The 17938-nt window shown below is 37.7% G+C and overlaps 1 protein-coding gene and 1 non-coding gene across 6 annotated transcripts in view; both read left to right on the forward strand.

Annotated features, from left to right (window-relative positions):
* The window catches only part of NDUFAF6 (NADH:ubiquinone oxidoreductase complex assembly factor 6), a 30368-nt gene extending 14642 nt beyond the window's left edge, over positions 1–15726 (forward strand). For all 5 annotated transcript variants that reach the window (XM_031691173.2, XM_006209678.4, XM_072949481.1 and 2 more), the window contains 6 exons: positions 1522–1578; positions 3132–3234; positions 5150–5283; positions 5919–6020; positions 8906–8962; positions 11197–15726. In XM_031691173.2, the coding sequence (XP_031547033.1) occupies positions 1522–1578; positions 3132–3234; positions 5150–5283; positions 5919–6020; positions 8906–8962; positions 11197–11325 (582 nt within the window). In that variant the 3' untranslated portion in view covers positions 11326–15726. The remainder of the gene's footprint in view (positions 1–1521; positions 1579–3131; positions 3235–5149; positions 5284–5918; positions 6021–8905; positions 8963–11196) is intronic.
* On the forward strand, positions 6902–7035 carry LOC116285637 (small nucleolar RNA SNORA14). Its single transcript, XR_004195329.1, has one exon. It is a non-coding gene; the product is annotated as a small nucleolar RNA SNORA14 (small nucleolar RNA).
* Positions 15727–17938: the final 2212 nt, after the last annotated feature.

Here is a 17938-nt window from a genome sequence, read left to right on the forward strand (position 1 = left end):
TTTCCATTCATATTTCAATTTTGTCAGTTGACCAAATAATATCCACTAGTGAAATTTTCCCCTCCAGTGTAGGATCAGTCTAGGTTCATGTGTTTTTTGTCATGTCTGTTTAGCTTGCTTTAATCTGGAACATTTCCATAACTTTTCTTTGTCATTGATATTTTTGAAGAAGTGTATACTCCCCTCCCTTTTTTTTTTTCCTTTTTTTTTTTGGTAGTAGAGCATTCCTCATTTTGGATTTGTCTGATGTTTTCTCATGATTAGATTCAGGTTATGCATTCTTGGCCAGAACACTGCATTGATGGTGATGTGTTCTCAGGGCATCATGTCCATACATAGACATAGTTTGTCCATCTGTCCTTTATTGGCATTGTTAATTTTCATCACCCAGTCAAAATGTTTCCTGGTTTTCCCAATATGTAATCCACTGTATGATTATAACTCCCATTGCAACTAATCAACTTCAAGACAATGCAGGTATACTGTTCCTCATCAATTTCCTGTGCAACTTAACATTCATTGATGGTTCTTGTCTTATTCAGTCTTTGCTATTATGATTGCAGAATGATAATTTCCCAACTCTAATGTTTTTTCCACATTTACCACTTGGCACTCTACTATAAGCAGGAGTTCTCACCCATCTGTATTATTTATTTGTTTATTAATTATTGATATAGACTCATGTATTCCTATTTTTTTTCAGTAGTTTATAACTCATTGCTATACTTAATTATTTTGGTGTTCAAATAGTCCCAGATTTGGACAGTGGGAGTCCCTTCAGACTGACTTCTGTGTTCTAACATGCCCCCCATCATTTTTTTGAGCACTTTCTATTTTCTGGCACAGTAAAGTAGCCTAGGATCATCTTGATTCTCCCTTGCCCCAGCTCTGGAATCACCCATTTCTCTAGAGTCCTGTTTCCTTTGGAGGGAATGGTACTGGAGACCAAGATTTGAGTACTAGGTGTCCTCTTTCCTACTGGAGTATCTTTACTTGTGAAATAACACTGTACCCTGCAGATAATTTTCTTTGGAGCTTTAGTTACTCTTCTTATTTGGATAAGTGGTCATTTTCATTAAGTAGAATCTTCATTTTGTGGAGAAAAGTTTGTGTTTAATGAGTGCACATTGAAGTTAGGGCATATCACATAGAGAAGCTCAATATATAATTTTTTTTAACATTTTTTATTGATTTATAATCATTTTACATCAATATATAATTCTTGCTTTTGTTTTGAAAGTAGAATTGTTAAATTACTAATAGTGTAAGGGAAAAAGGACAAATTAGTAGAAAAGTTTTGGATAAATTATGTTTACTTGGAAATATTTTGAAATATTTTCTAGGGACATGTTCTTTTTCTCTAGTTTTTGAACATAGCTTGCTATCCAGTGATAAGTTATTATAATTTCCCTTACTTAGTTTTATGTTTGATTTGTTTATGTGTGATTTGTTTATGTTATTCATGTCTGCAGAAGCCATTTCTAGTACACTGTAAAAACTTACAACTCTTATTTGTTTTAGGCTGTCAGAAGACATAATCTGACTAAAAGATGGCTTATGAAAATCATTGATGAAAGAGTAAGTTGAAATTGCTCAAGTCTAAAGTTCTTTTCCTTTTTAATCCTTAAGCTAATTCTTCATAGAGGAACTGTTTTAATATGTATATTAATATTTTGGAGGAGGGAAACTTTTAGAGAACTATGCCTTTTTATCCATTCTCCATCACTACTTGCTACCCACCTCAGCCCCCCACCCCCACAACCTGAGACAGGCAAAGCCAGGCACCCGGGCAGAGGTGTGCATGTGCACACCGTGATCTATTTCTTTAAAACAGAAATGTTCAGACATATAAAAGTAGAGAGAATAGTGTAATAACTTTCATATATCTATCACCCAGCTTTCATAGTTACAAACAAGTGTCCAATTGTTTCCTCTATATTCTACCAGCTTCCCTCACTAAACTCTATTGGGTTGTTTTAAACTAAACCCCAGGCATCTTGATCTGCAAATATACATGTATCTTGGAAAAATAAAAACTTGTATAAAATATAACTACAATATGATTATCATACCTTTAAAAAAAAAGACAGTTCCTTAATATCATCAAAACTTGATTAATTGTACACATCATTATGTACACCCAGTGCTTGGATCTCTGTCCAAGTGGAGGGACTAAGGAAAGTCTGATGGTTCTGGTGAATAGAATCCTATCCTGAGTTCTTAGAACTGAGTTCTAGTCCAGCCAAGCGGACAAATTGCTTGATGACCTGGACTAACTTGTGTAATCTTTCTGAAACATTTTTGGCTAAAATCCTCATTGGCCTGATATTTATCACTTACTGTTGTCATGAAAATGTAAGTTTACTTAGTTTATTTGGATACAATCTATTAATAACCACAGGTTATAATAATAATAATACAAGCCAAAGTGAGATAGATAATGATTTTAACATTTTAAAAATTGCTCAGTTGGCCTGTAGAGTTAATTAGCACTAAGAAGATCTGTTTTTCGGGTGTTTTCTGTTTTCATAAGGTAAAGAAAATTAGAGAACTCAAGATAGATAATGGAAAATATCTTTTTAAAAAATTTTTAATGGAAAATAACATTTGGCATTTGTGTGGAGGGATATTTAAAAGTAAAGGACTGGGATTGGGGGAGAGTATAACTCAAGGGGTAGAGCCCATGCTTAGCATGCACAAGGTCTTGAGTTCAATCCCCAGTACCTCCTCTAAAAATAAATAAATAAATAAAAGTAAAGGACTGGGATCAATTCTTTGCATTAATCTAAAGATTCAGTGCAATTCCTATAAAAATTCCAGTTGCCTTTTTTTGTAGAAATTGACAAGCTGATCCTAAAGTTCATACGGAAAAGCAAAGGACCCAGAATCACCAAAACAATCTTGAAAAAGTAGAACAAAATTGGAGGAATCACATTTCCCAATTTTGAGACTTCACTGCAAAGTTACAATAATCAAACTGTATAGTATTGGCATAGCATAGACATATAGATCAGTATATATTGATCGTATAGATCATATATATTGGCATGGAATGGAATTGAGAGTCCAGAAATATTAAAATAAAATACTGACAATTCATCTAGCAAATAAAGCACTTTGTTTGACTGTAGGAAAAGAATTTGGATGACAAACCATATCGTAATATCCAGGAACTGGAAGATTATGGTGAGAACACACAGAGCTCTCTTCTTTATTTAACATTAGAAATATTGGGTAAGTTTTTTTTTTTTTTTCCCTATTTTATACTTCTCTTTTTTTTTTTTAAAGAAAACACCTTTTAAAAAAAGACTGAAGTATAGTTGATTTACAATATTGTGTTAGTTTCAGGTGTACAGCAAAGTGATTTGGGGGTGTGTGTGTATGTGTGTGTGTGTATATATATATAATTTTTTCAGATCCTTTTGCATTATAGGTTATTAGAAGGTAATGAATATAGTTCCCTGTGCTGTACAGTAAATCCTTGTTTATCTATTTTATATATAGTAGTATCTGTTAATCCCATACTCCTAATTTATCCCTCCTTCTTTCTTTCCCTTTTGACAAGTTTGTTTTCTATGTCTGTGAGTCTGTTTCTGTTTTGTAAATAAGTTCATTTGTATTATTTTTTAGATTCCTTATATAAGTGATATCATGTAATATTTGCCTTTCTCTGTCTGATTTACTTCAGTCAGTGTGATAATCTCTAGGTCCATCCATGTTGCTGCAAATGTCAATATCTCATTCTTTCTTATGGTTGAATAGTATTCCACTGTATACACATACTACGTCTTCTTTATTCATTCCTCTGTTGTGGACACTTAGGTTGCTTCCATATCTTCGCTATTGTGAATAGTGCTGCTGTGAACATTGGGGTGCATGTATTTTTTTAATTTACTTTATTTGGGGGGGTTAGTTAAGTTTATTTAATTAATTTATTATTTTTAGTGGAGGTGCCAGGGATTGAACCTAGGACCTCCTGAATGCTAAGCACGTACTCTAACACTGAGCTATACCCTCCCCTTGCATGTATCTTTTCGAATTGAGTTTCATCTTTTTCGGGTATGTACCCTGGAGTGGGATTGCTGGATTATATGGTAACTCTATTTTTAGTTTTTAAGAAATGTCCAAACTGTTAAAAAAAACACCTTTTGGACTTTACTCTTTCATAATATGACAGTCTAACCAGTTTAACACTGAAGCTTTTCTTCATACTAACTATAAAGAAACAGCTGCTTTTTTCTTTTTCTTTTCTTTTCTTTTTTTTTTTTTTTTGAGTAAGAAGGGGAATATAATATATACCTTTCTTTGGAATGGAATGCAGACCAATCAAAATACTTCAGCTCTCATAAAAGTTCTTTAGCTACCTCATGAGACTGCTGTAATTAATAATCTGGTAATTGCAGATGACCTTATTTTTTTAAGCATCTCCTGCCATTTGGAAGGCCTCCCTTTTCCTTCTCTGTCCATACTTCCCCATGTTTAAAAAAGAAGAAGAAGAAATAAAACTACAAGTCTAAAAGTTTTTATGAGATTTTTCTTTAAAGAAAACTATGCAATTTAGATGATAATTGTCCTCCTTTGACTGTGCTAAGTTGGTGAGGTCTTGTTACAATGAGTATTGTAATGAGGAAATTATTTGGGACAAGGGGAATAGCATCCATTTAGAGAAGTTAATGTGTCTTTATGTCACCCTAAAATAGTAAAGCAAGTCCCTACCAGATTTCCCAGGGCTGTTGTGCCTGCACATTCAGTGACATGTTTGCGAACACAATACAAGGAGGGCACAAAGTGCAGAATGTTTGTTAAGCATATACTTAAAATGAGGTCATATGGAAATTGCACTGAGGAGGAGAAATGCAAGACTTGCGGTGTTTTTCCGATAGCTGATGAAAATTCCAAATGTGTTCTTGGTGTGCTGGAGTCTGAGGAGAACTCTTATTCAAAAGCTGAAGTTCAGAAACCTGTTCGTGGTAAATGGTCAGTTTGTCTGTGCCCAGTTTTGTTCACATAAATCCTGTTTTTCAGATATAAAACTTAAGATGAAACACCTTTTACATGTTTAGGTGATTTTTCAATGCTGCTTCTGTTGACTTGTTACGTATTTAAAGAGGAAAGAGCAGCCCCTATTGTTTAATTTCTAAAATCCTAGGTATAAAGGATCTTCACGCAGATCATGCCGCAAGTCACATTGGAAAAGCACAAGGCATTGTCACCTGCTTGAGAGCAACGCCCTATCACGGTAGCAGAAGGAGGGTGTTCCTTCCCATGGATGTTTGTGTGCTGGTAAGGCCGTCATTTGTGCCCTCGAGTAATTCACCTCCAGAATATGGAGAGGGATGTTCCTTGGTTCTTTGTGTTGTCTGTTCAAGTATCTGCTTTGAAATGAATGCTTATTGCTTTTTGACTTCAGAGTTACCAAGTCCGAGTTGTGTCATTCAGGCACTGGGGGTCTGGTGGAGCTGTAAGAAGGTGCAGGGAACTCACTTGGTATAGCTTCATGTTGATGCCTTGCTCCCTCCCAGGCAGTTAAGTGATTGTTCCTAGTGTTCATCTTGGCCTGCTCTTTGTTTTATTTTAAAGGAAGAGGTAATCCATTGTAAAACAATAGTGTTTATGAGAACTTTTGTTTTCTAGTTGAGATTGTGTGTTCTTTTAAACTTCTTCCCTATTTGTTTCTTTTTTTGTTTATTTTGTCCCACCTTTAACTGTCATTACTTAGCATCTTGTTGCGTGTTCTTCCAGGACAGAGAGAGAGAGTGTGTGTGTGTGTCTGTACACACACACTTACATATAGGTATATTTTAAAAACCAAAATAGGCATTATATTGTACATACTGTTCTATCACCTGTTTTCTTGAGCTAAGTTAGTTTTAAGTGTGCTTTTCAGTTCCTAATGTTATGTATATTTCTCCACACAGCATGGTGTTTCGCAAGAGGATTTTCTACGGAAGAGCCAAGATAAAAATGTGCGAGACGTGGTGTATGACGTTGCCAGCCAGGCACACTTGCACCTGAAGCATGTAAGTAGCCTCTTTCTGCCAGTGACTTTGGAAACTCTCATTTCTGGCTGGGGCTCTCCTAGAACACAGTTCTGCTCTTCTCTGTTCGGCTGTCCATTTTCCGTCTCTCACTGAAATCCCAGTCAGTTTACCTCAGGGACTACTGAAAACTCTTCCTGCTTTTTCACAACCCCCCTTTCTCCCTCTCAGCTTCCTCAGGGAGGCCCCTCACTGACCCATGCGCTCAGTGTGCTCTGTCTCCCAGGGGATGGTGTGACTTTCTGCCTGGTCAGCGCTGACGCTGCCCCGCCTCTTCCAGGGCCTTGTGGCCTCAGCAGTTCCCAGCTGGTGTTTTCAGTTGGTCCTTGTGATAACTTGTCCCTTTTACCTTCTCGTTTTTTGCTACTGCCTTCTGAGGTTACAGGCAGCCCATCGGACCCTTCTGTTTCTTATTTTTCCCTCCCTGTTAACCTTTTTTTTTTTTTCAAACTGGCGAGATGGGTGTATTATAAGGTGATCAACATAGTTTGATAAGTTCGTATTTTAAAACTGATTCAGGACCTGCTGAATGCCTTTTAGAACCTCACTTCTTTTTTAACATTTTTAAAATTATTTTTTGGGGGGGAAGGTAATTAGGTTTATTCATCTGTTTATTTAATGGAGGTACTGGGGCTTGAACCAAGGACCTTGTGCACGCTAGGCATGCACTCTGCCACTGACTTATATGTTCCCCCCACCCCCATTAACCTTTTTTGAATAAGTATTCTACATTTATGTTTACCTCAAGGCCCTCACTACCCTGGCACTGTTCACCATGCTGTAATTCATCTTCCATCCTGCTTACTCTAATAATCTCCAGTAAATAATCTCCCTATTGCCATATTTAAAGAGTGTCTGATTTATTGCATTCTTAAACCCTCTTGGTAGCTTTGCTCTAAGTACTTCCAAGATATGAGTGAATGCTATAAAAATTGCAGGGGAGTCCAAAGGGCTGCGCTTCTCTGTTGCTCAGTCTTATTTCATACCTGCAACATCTTTTGAGAGAGATTTACAAGAGGGAAATCGTGTCACCAAAACCATTGTGGTCTTTGAATTTTGGAGATACACTCATTTGCAACAATAGAAGAGCAAGTTTGTTGCAATAAGAAATGCTTTTGAAACATATGTCTAGGTTGCTCAGTCAAAATAGTTTCTGAGATTAAAATTTATAGGTGAGTTGTTGAAGCCTGGAAGGTACAAAGAAGTGATGATCGTATTTAATACTTACCACTTAATTAAGCTATAATAAGTCATTAAAAAAAAGTCTGATTTAGAGAAGGTAGATGTTTATATATGTATGTATGTGAATGTACAAATATTCTTTCATATATATATATATATATATATACACATACATACATACACACACACACATATGACAGAGGTAGAATCAACTAGACTTGGTGACTGTTTAGGTTGTGACAGGATCAGGGAGCATGAAAATCGAAGGCTGCACACAGTTCAGATATAGATGGTGGCAGTGCCAGGCAGAGACTACAGTAAAAAAGCAGTGGTGTGCTAGGTGCTGGTGGGTAGACTTTGGACTAGTTGCTGGACGTTGTTGACTTTAAGGGCTTAGAGGGCATTTAGGGAGGTGGGCTACAATGCAGATTGTAAGATTGTGACTCTAAAAGGAAGTCAGAACTGGAGATTGGGGAGTCATCCAGTTGGAAGACATATAGTTAAAGCTCTAAGTGTGGACATGGTGTTGTTCAAGGAGACTGTACATTTAGATTAAGAAGACCAAAGGCAGAACCTTGAGCCCACCTCCATTTCTCAGGTAGGAGGAGACAGGGCCATTTACTAGGAAGAAGAAGAAGGAAGGCCTGATCAAAGAAGTAGGAGAACGCAAAGTCAGTGTCACAGAATCCGAGGCAGGAGCAAATTCTAAGGACGGGGAATACTGAAGTTTTGCATTCTGCAGTGAATCGAGGAGGTGGGTATGGTGAATTGTGGATGATCTTGGAGAGAGCAATTTTAGTAGATGAGGTAAAACCATAGTACAGCAGGTTAAGAAGTGAGTCAGGAAGTAGAGATGGTATCTGGCAATATAAACAAAGACCTATGACAGAAGTGGGCTTGGTGAGAGCAGGATGGTGGGTAGTCAGCCTGACCGGATCAGGGCTCTGTTGTCCAGGGTGGTAGGGAGTTAGGTTGGAAAGATGAGATTAGAGGTGGAGCCTTTGAATTCCAGGATGAATAGTTGAGACATGATCTGTTGGGGAGTTAAAGTAAAAATAAAACAATGGCTTAAGGACATGAATTTGGCTGACTGTGTGGAACGAATTAAAGGTTGGTGGTCCGAGGCAGAAAGACTAGCTATGAGGATCTTATATTCATCTGGACCAGAGACAATGACGATCTAAACTGGAGAGGTGCTGGGGCTTGTAATGCCGTACAGAGGACCCTTGAACAGCCGCAGGCGTTAAGGGCTCCAACCCTCTGTGCAGTTGAAAATCCACGTATAATTTATAGATGGCCCTCCATATCCAAGGTTCTTCTGTATGGGCAGATTCAACCAACAAAGAATCGGGTAGTACTGTAGAATTTACTGTTGGAAAAAAGCCTGCGTGTAAGTGAACCCACGTTCACCTGGATTTCATTTACTCCTTACCACAGAGCTAGAGGGGTCAGAGTTATAAGGCAGCTGGAGATGCCAAAGATAGTACTTTTTCCTGACTCCTTTTGGTTTGGCAAATTAGTCTCAACTGGCAGGAGATGAGAGTTACTTTCCTGCTTCTGAGAGAGACCCTCGCTGTGCTGTTGCAAGCTGCTAGTGTTGCTCTGTGTTCACTTTCAGAGGGAGAGTGTTTATTTCCAGAAATATTTATATTTCAAACCAGTTTCCTTTTGTCTTCCTTTTTTAGGCTAGGTCTTTCCACAAAAGTGTTCCTGTGAAAGCATTTCCTGCTTTTCTTCAGACAGTAAGTAGATTAACAGAAAAGACTGTTTAATTAATGAAGCAGATGTGTGTAATCTCTTTTTCTATTTTATAAAGGTCCCAGGGCAGTTCTTTACTTTGGAGTCTTTGTTTTCCTCCCTTATGGTGGGTTTTGTTAGTTACATTCTGCCTTTGGTGAAGGTCGTGCCAGTGTTCCCCAGAGGCAGGTGAGAATTGTCATTAGTGTGACTGCAGCCAGACTGCATTGTTTTGAATCTGCTTTGCCTCTTACTAGCTGTGGAACCTTAACTTCCTTAATCACTGTGTTCCTCAGTTTACACCTAGGGAAAGTGGGAATCATAGGAGAAACCGCCTCGTTGGAGTGTTAGGCTATTTATAGCCTTACGAGTATGACTTAATAGTCTATTAATTTCTTCTCCATAGTGACCATATTGTAGAGATTTGGACAATATAAAAATAATATTAGAAGAAAATACCTGTAATTCCTGGGCCCAGAGAGCAATGCTATTTATTTACTCTGTTCTTTTTTAAATGAATTTTTGTGTATAGTTAAAATCACACTTATATGCCAGTGTCCTATTTATCAAGCATTTAACCACATCATTAAAAATACTTCTTGATACAATATTTAACTGCTGTATAATATTCTATCATGTGCTTGTACCTTAGTTTCATTAATTATTCCGTATAATTGGATATTATAAAACTATTAAAATGAACATAATAAAATTCTTAGAGATAGTAAATTAATCACAATATATTAAGTGATAAAAGAGCGGGTTACTGAACATTATGAAAAACATGAGCTTTTTATCAAAAAAAGAGAGCATATGAAAAAATGTACACTAAAATGTCTTCAAAATTTTTAAATTCTCTTTTGAAGTTTTTTTATTTGATATCTACAGATGACTATGTCTGTATATGAATGCATGTATTATAAAGTGCAGCGTAGTGAACATCCATGAACTCACTCCTCCACCCAGGAACTAGAGGATCACTATTAAATTGCACTCGTGTGCTTCCCCTTCTCCTCCCTTTGCACTGCCTTCCTCCTTCAAGTAGCTATCCTGAATTATGTACTTGTTATTCTCTTGCTTTTATTCTTAAAAAGCTTTTTCCGTTTTATGTAGTCCTAACCAATATATTGCATAATTTTGTTATTGAGTTTTATAAAAGTGAATTATTTCCTGTTTATGTCTTCTAGGTTACTTGTGTGTGCACACACACATGTTTCTAAGATTTATCCGTATTACCGCATCTAGCTATATTCATTTCACATTTTATTTATTTATTTTTGTCAAAGAACTTCTGGGCTGTTTCCAGGTTTTTTGATGCTGTGCACGTTAATGCACATATCTCCTGCCATACAGAAGTTTAGGGTTCAAAAAGTAGAGACTGAACTGAATGTGCACTCATCTGTTTATAGTGTATAGAAGAAAAGTCTGGGAGGAAACACAGTCCTCTGGACAAGCGTGATCTCTGTGGGGTCACACAGGTTGTGCTGTAGAACTCTAGAGGGAGCTGTGCACACGGGCCGAGAAGACAGCGGTGCCTCTTAGAATTGTGCGGTGCAAAACTAAGTGGCTTCTCTGTTTAATAAAAAAGTTGCTGAAGTAAAGTAAAAATTTACAAGTTAATAAAATAATTGAAACCCATCAAGAGCACTGCCCATCATCAGTGTTTTCTGTCCTGCCCCCCAACCCCAGTGAAAGCTTTGCCAAGCTTGTGTGATTGGGGCGGGGTGGGGGCATGAGGTGACATTGATGAGGACCTGTGATTGTTCTCCCTGGTTGCAAATTGTTTTCTGGCAAGAACATGGAAACCCATTAAACTGTTTCACAAAATAATTTTTTAAACAAACAACTCCCCGTCATGGCACAGTGCATTTCCGTGGGTTGTTCATTTTCCTTCATTGAAACACCCCTTTTGTAGTCTACAGAATCTAGTAATAAGACCTGGCAAACAATTTCTCTTTTACGTTTTGAACAGAACACTATAAATTATGATCAAAATTGGCTAGATATTTCTAGTACTATCTCTGTGATACTGTTTTACTGTTTCAGTAGAAACTTCTCAGAAGATGTCTTTCTCTTCTCTCTCCCTTTTAAAATTCTCACTTACATTCTTAGTATGTAGAAGACCATCTTAGGAAAATTAAAATAGTTTCAACACTTGTTTTTTGTCTTTGTTTGTTTGTGGTTTCTTGGAAAGTCTTAATCATTCTGTGATCTAGTGACTGTTACTCTCTTCTTCCAGGTTGCTCTGGAGGACTACTTAAAGAAAATACAAAAAGTGGATTTTGATATATTCCACCCATCTTTACAGCAGAAGAATGCATTACTTCCCTTATCTTTGTACATTCAGTCATGGAGAAAAAGATACTAAAATAATTTCCTGGCACTGTTTTATTAGTTTTACAAAAGTGTACTAGTTTAGGGTTCCTGTTTACAAACAGCAGGAGAAAGTGAATTTATCAGGTGAGTGTATGTAGCTCACAGAATTGGTGAGAAGTTACCGTGGGGCCCGGGTGCCAAAATTCCGCCGCAGGCTCCACCGTTGTCACCGTAGCCCAGGTAGTGTGTGCTGTGCCATCCTGTGAAGTTGAAGCTCCCAGGGAGCATTGTCTCAGCTGTGCTTAGGCCGCAGGCTGTGCTTCAGCCACCAGAGGGCGAGGGAAAGGCATGTCTCCTCCCTCCCTCACCCTCAGAGCAGAAAGGGGAAAGGGCTCAGGTAGGTTTGCGTGCTGAGCAGCCAAGCCCCTGGCACCCAGTACAGTTGGGAAATGAGTTTATTTAGGGGTCATGAAGAGCGAGGTTAATATTTGAGGAGTGTCAGTCGCCTACCCTGTGAAAACTTGTCCATGGTGATAAAATAACTTCTTTAAGGAAAGACAGCTGTCTGTCAAGTGCTGGAACACTGTTTGACTTTAGGTCTGGCTGACTTGAAAGCTTAACTTGTTACCCCTCTGCTTCACTCTGGCATTATCGTCATCATGAACAGAATTGTATTAACAAAATGTGTATTTATGTAAATTAAATTAGCAAAATTGTATTGAACATTCATTACGGGGATCCTACAGTTTGTTTATTTATTTATATACTACAGTTTTAAGAACTAGTATGCTAGTTGAGTTTCCCAGTAATAAGCTCTGTGCTATATACTTCCATCAGTGTTCTCATTTGATCTTTAAAACTATGAAATAAGGAATTTTTTTCAGTTAAAAAAAATACAGACTAATTGCAAAAAGCAAAATTGTTTGCATTGCTGGTAATTGGCAGATCTGGACTCTGAATCTCTGATTCCCAAGACCAGGATTTTGTCCCCGTTTCCTTTTCCTGTCTTTTTAGTGATCTTGTCTCCTGTCCACTCCCACCTGTGTTGTACCATTTCTCTGTCCCATCTCTCTTAAACCTTTGGTTTCAGTTGTGAATTTGTGCCTACTTCAATTGTGAATTAATGACAGCTTAAAATATTACGTTTTTGTAAGTTAAACTCAAACTGAGAGCTGCTTGAGGGCAAGAATACATTGTTTTATTCATCGTGGGATCCCTCAGCACCTAGAATGGCTTCTGATTTACAGTAAGTAGAGATTAATAAATGTATAAGTGAATGGATATTCAGTGCAGTTATATACGTTAGTATACTGTTGGTTTATGCTGATGCTGAAAGGATATCTTCTTGTTTAATTCTGTGGCTTTCGAGAGCTAAAGCTTGTCTAAAAGAGGCAAGTTCAAGGAAATGGGACACGTTTCCTTTTGAGATTCTGAATGGTCCAGAGTCGAAAAGTTCATTGGAGGCAGCATTTATTAGTAAGCACTGTGGGTCTTACCAGGTTAAGTCTGGCAGCAGTCAGCTGCTAAGCATCTTAGTTCCTGCCTAAGGGTCTTAAAAAGAAGGGTTTAAACACTCAACTGGATTACTGGATTTTTTTTTTTTTTACTGGCTCAGAAGCCAATTTACTATTAAGTAAATAATTTCAAAATACTTTCTAAGTCGTTTTAAATTTGATGCTTGTAGCGATTTGGTGAACTGAAGTTTCCAGGCTCTTGGAGATTAAGATAGAGTCTTATTCAGTGACCTTTACTGTACTCTTATTTAATTTCCTGGCATAAAAGATACTCCCTTAAATGGTGCCAACATTGTTTTTCCCTTTTCAGATCTCTTCTTTTTCATTAGAGCATTTAAAGGAGATGCATTTTCAAACCATTTAAAATGTATCTTGATATTGAATAGGTAGAGAGCAACAGATAACAACTGCTGAGTATTAATCTCCCTGTAGGTGAAGCTGCATATCATGAAACACATTTGAGTAGTTTCCAATCAGATGGCAATATTTTTTCTCTCCTTTTGATGCAATTAAATGACTCTTAAGGGATATAGCAGCAGGTAACACTTAGCACGAACTTGGACAGATCATGTGCTCTGGGCTCTCATGCTTCAATCTTCACAAAGAAGTAGGTCCTTATTTTTCAAATGATAAAACTGCCTCAGAGATGTTAAGTTCAAGGTCACACAGCCATTAGAACTAAAGCTGGATGCCAAACCCACATTAGTTCAATGCCAAAGCCCGAGACCCATGTGTTTTTACCATTCTTGAGAGTGTAAAATAAACAGCCAGGTGCTCAAGGGCACAACTTTTTTCAGAAGTAAGTATTACTACATAAATTTTAGGTACAAATTAGGTTAAAAAGTATAATTACTACATAAATTCCAACTACAAATTAGAAGAGAGAAATAAATAAGCAACTGAAATAGATGGCAGGTGCTGGTCACTGGGTATATATACAGGAGGGACACGTAACCACTTCAGAGGTCAAGGGTTTCCCAGAGGAGGTGGCGGGTGAGGAGTGTCAGGAAGGTTGGGGAGGGGGCACAGGTGTGTGGGGAGGTTCTAGCTGAGGGAGCAGTAGAAACAAGGGCCAGGAGGCAGGACCCATAGCCTCTGTGAAGTCTCTTCATTTTTTTGGCTTCAACTTACTTAAGTAAAAAGAACATAATGCAATATCCAGAGTTCTTAGCAAAGTTTGTGAATAAAAAGTGACTACATCTCCTGGTCTAGTGAAACATTTTGAATTAAGATCAAAGATTTGGGAGTTTACACTTTCCCCCCAAATACATAGATGTCCTTGGATTTGTTCTAGCTCATATAAGTAGGCCTTCTCTGGAGACACTGGCCTGATCGATGCCTTGTCCAGAAAGATCCATAAGGTTATAAACGTTACTCAAAACAAAACAGCAAAACATCCTACTGCTTGGAGGACTAATAAGCTCCTGAGGAGGATGTCCGAGGTGGGTTGGAAGAAGGGGAGAGGAGATGGGGAGTGACTGTGAGAACACCGTAAGTAACTTGAACTCCTCACTCTACATGCTTTCTCCTATAATGAACATATACTTCTTGGGTATAACTGCAAAGTTATTTCTAAAGAATTCAGATCCTTCAAATGAGAACGATGGTAGTAAGCAGGGAGAGTAATGAAATTTATGAAACAATGAATAGAAGGGCATAAATTTTTACATCACAAATCTACCAATTGAAAGAATTTGTTCAAGAACAAAAAGGCATAATATTTGGCTCATTATTAAATATGTAACTCATTCTGTAGTATAAGATGAATAAAAATTTTTAAAGTTTAGAAACAGAGCAGTATTGTCCTGTGAAGTTATTTTAAGAGCGTGCCCTGAAGGAGCCTGACTGTCTGGGTTCAAGTCCCAGTTCCACCACCCAAATAGCTGTGTAACTGGCAAGTTGTGTGAACCCCCTGTGCCTCAGTTGTTCCATTTGCAAAATGGGCAAAATCAGGATAACCTCAGTGGTTGTTGTGAGAAGTGAGTTAATAGTGTGAAGTGCCTAGAAGAGTGACCTACATGTAGCAAACATTAAATGATGTTAATCTTGGTATGCAGAAGTCACCAATTAGCAGCCTGAACCAAATCAGGCCTGCAGACATATTTTGTTTTTCAGGACTGGCATTTGAAAAAGTGAGAAATTGAATGCCTTTAGACAGGACAAGTACTCTCCATTGGGCTACAGGTCTCAGCATGAGCTGTGACCTCACACCCAATGTGATTCATGTTACCTACTTACTCTGTAAGAATTTGAGTTTGCAAGCAGTGGTTTAGGAGAATTTATGGATGACCAATTAGTGACAAGTGATTGCCAACCTGAGGCTGGCGTCACTAAACAGAGCCATGCTTTCTCCCTACAAGCCAACTGTATTTAAACTGTTGTTTACACGTCTGTCCCTCGCTCAGCCAGAGTTCTCTGAGCGTGAGGCAATGCTCTATTCATCTTTGTATCCCCAGAACCTATCATGGATCCTGATGCTTCTCCGTAAGCTTTTCTGGTCTGAATGAACATGCCATAGTGTCAGGTGGGGTCATGGGCTCTGAGGAAATGTTAATGGGTTGGAGCTGATACGTAAAGGACAAACTGGAAGGTCAGGGCAAAAATGTGCTGGGTAGACAGTGTATGGCATTCAAGAAACTAGATTGCTGGGTACGATTGGAAAGCAGGTTATGAGGAAGGAAAAGAGGCTGGAAAGCTAAATAAATCATAGACACATAAGGTGTTTGGATTTGAAGAGTGGCATGAGATTTGAAAGTAAATAACTTCACAAATGGTCCATAATACATGTATTTTGTGTCTATGCTCATGAAAATATTACCTGCATTATTTCTAATGTAATCATATCTTTGGATAAGCAGTACCTTTTGAATCAAATATGACATAGAATATTTTTACTCCTGTTTGATACTTAGCAAATAAATCTGTGGGTTGACTTTTTACCACCCTGTACAAACACTGTTTTCCTTTGAGTCGCCCTTCTCTCCTTAAACAGCCCTGCCTTGGTGTACTGTGTGTTTTCCCTTTTATTTTTAATCACAATTAATCTTCCCAGCTGCTTAGTTGTATAATAATATCCTGTGTGCTTAAACACGGGCCTACAGATTGAATTTCTCAGAGAGCAAGTTCAAGAGCTTTTGAAAACCACAAAATCTCTTTTATGGATGCTGCGAAGATTCTTCAGGAACACAACGTTAATAATTTGAGAAGCTGTTTTACTCAATCTTACATTTGTTTCTTGTTGCAGTGGTTTTATCCTACGTTAATCTTCTAAGTGGACTAATGAGTTGAGAAGGTTCTCATGTAATCAACATTCAGACACCTCCTCCACCGCTTTCTTGTAAACTACTCCACGTGGTGGTTAGAAATAGGTCTGTGTGGATCTTGGATTGGGGGGAATGTATAATGCTCTCTTCCCTTAGAGATCATTTTCTAAAATTAATGTGTTTATTTTCTTTTTATACAAGTTAACTTACACATGCTCATTGCAGAAATCTTGGGGGAAAAAATAAATACAAAAGCACAAAGGAAAAACATTTTAAAGTTCAACTATAATTTTATCAGGTAGGAGATAACCACTATTAATATTTTGGTCTATGTTCCAATTTTTTCCTTGGCCTACATACAATGTATGAAATTGTCCTCTGTATAGTGTTTTTCAGTCTGCATTTTAGCTTAGTAATACAATTTGGAAAAGATTATACTAGAAAAATATTCTTAATTTTTATTCTATAGAACATTATTTTAATTTAGTGGGAATATGTTATCTTTCTTATTTTGGAATTGTAATCTAAATGTACCGAAGGCCTCCAGCCTTCTGAAGTCAAACTTTCCTTTAATAACCAGATCAAGTTGTTTAAGCCACCACTCCAGGTAATGCTCTATAAAGCCAGCATAATAACCTTGGTCAGTATTTATAAGGGTTTCCTGAGTAGGACAGAACACAGGAAACCTTTATGTACTTACATCACTTCTCAGAATAGTCTTGGGGGAGGGTATGGCTCAGTGGTAGAGCATGTGCTTAGCATGCACAAGGTCCTGGGTTCAGTTCCCAGTACCCCCATTAAAATAAATAAGTTAAAAAAAAAAACCCTCAGAATAGTTTCATTTGCTTTTGTCTTGTTATGGATGAATTTGAACATCTTTTCATAGATGTAAAAGCCATTTGATTATTCTTTGATTTAATTCTTTATATTCTTTGCCCACTTGAAGATTCTAAAAAATTTTCCTCCCATGACTTCTTTTAGTACTTTGTGTGGATTTCTTACTTTTAGGTCCACGTAGAGTGAGTTTGAAGCAGGATGTGAAGTATAGATCCAGGTGAGCAATACCATCAGCCATCTTGAGCGTGTGTTCAGTTCCCATCTGTGTTTGAATCTAAAGTATATTTTAAATAAATTAGAGGGGGTCACTTTTTGAAGAAGTGTTGTCGTACCTCGCTTTTATTAAAAATAGAAGGCTCTTTGACAAGTGGATAGTCACACTTGATTATTTTTCATAAATCTATTTTCTTTTTAAAATTACTGTTTGTCCAAAGTGGCATATTCTGGAGTATCAATGAAATGTCAGTCCACCCCATCAGCTTCTCTTTCACGTCTTGGTTTCCCTTTTTTCCCTTCTCTTGTTCGCTCCTCAGACAGTGAGAAGACAACAGAAGAGAGGAGCATGCAGGTTGGCATGCCTCTGAGCCAAAACTTGAAACACAGTTCCAAACCATCTTCACTGGTTTTCTTTTTTTCTCTTGGTTTCGGACAGGTATGAAATAAAACAAGATTTCCATTTTGTTTTCTGATTGGTTAGCTCAGCTATAAGCTATAATGAAAGAAGTGGGCACTTGAACTTGACCAAGGAGTATGAGGTCGACTAATAATTTAGCCCATCCAAACTGATACTCATTTAAATGAATTTTCAAGATTCATTTAGTGTGGATAAGAGTGGTCCTGGTGAGGCCTATTTTCCCCCACTCAAAGCACTGTCACCTGTGGATGTGGAACCAATTCACATTTACTAGTTATGTGAGGAATTGCTTGTGGAAATGTGTCTCTGAGTTAGTCCAGTGATGTTTAGTGTCCTGTTTGGACTGACGTCCCACCCTGCTGCTCTGCTCACCTCTTAAACTTGCCCCGGGGAGCTAGTTCTTACTCACTCCGACTT

Source organism: Vicugna pacos, chromosome 25 (assembly GCF_048564905.1).
Source record: "Vicugna pacos chromosome 25, VicPac4, whole genome shotgun sequence".
NCBI lineage: Eukaryota > Metazoa > Chordata > Mammalia > Artiodactyla > Camelidae > Vicugna > Vicugna pacos.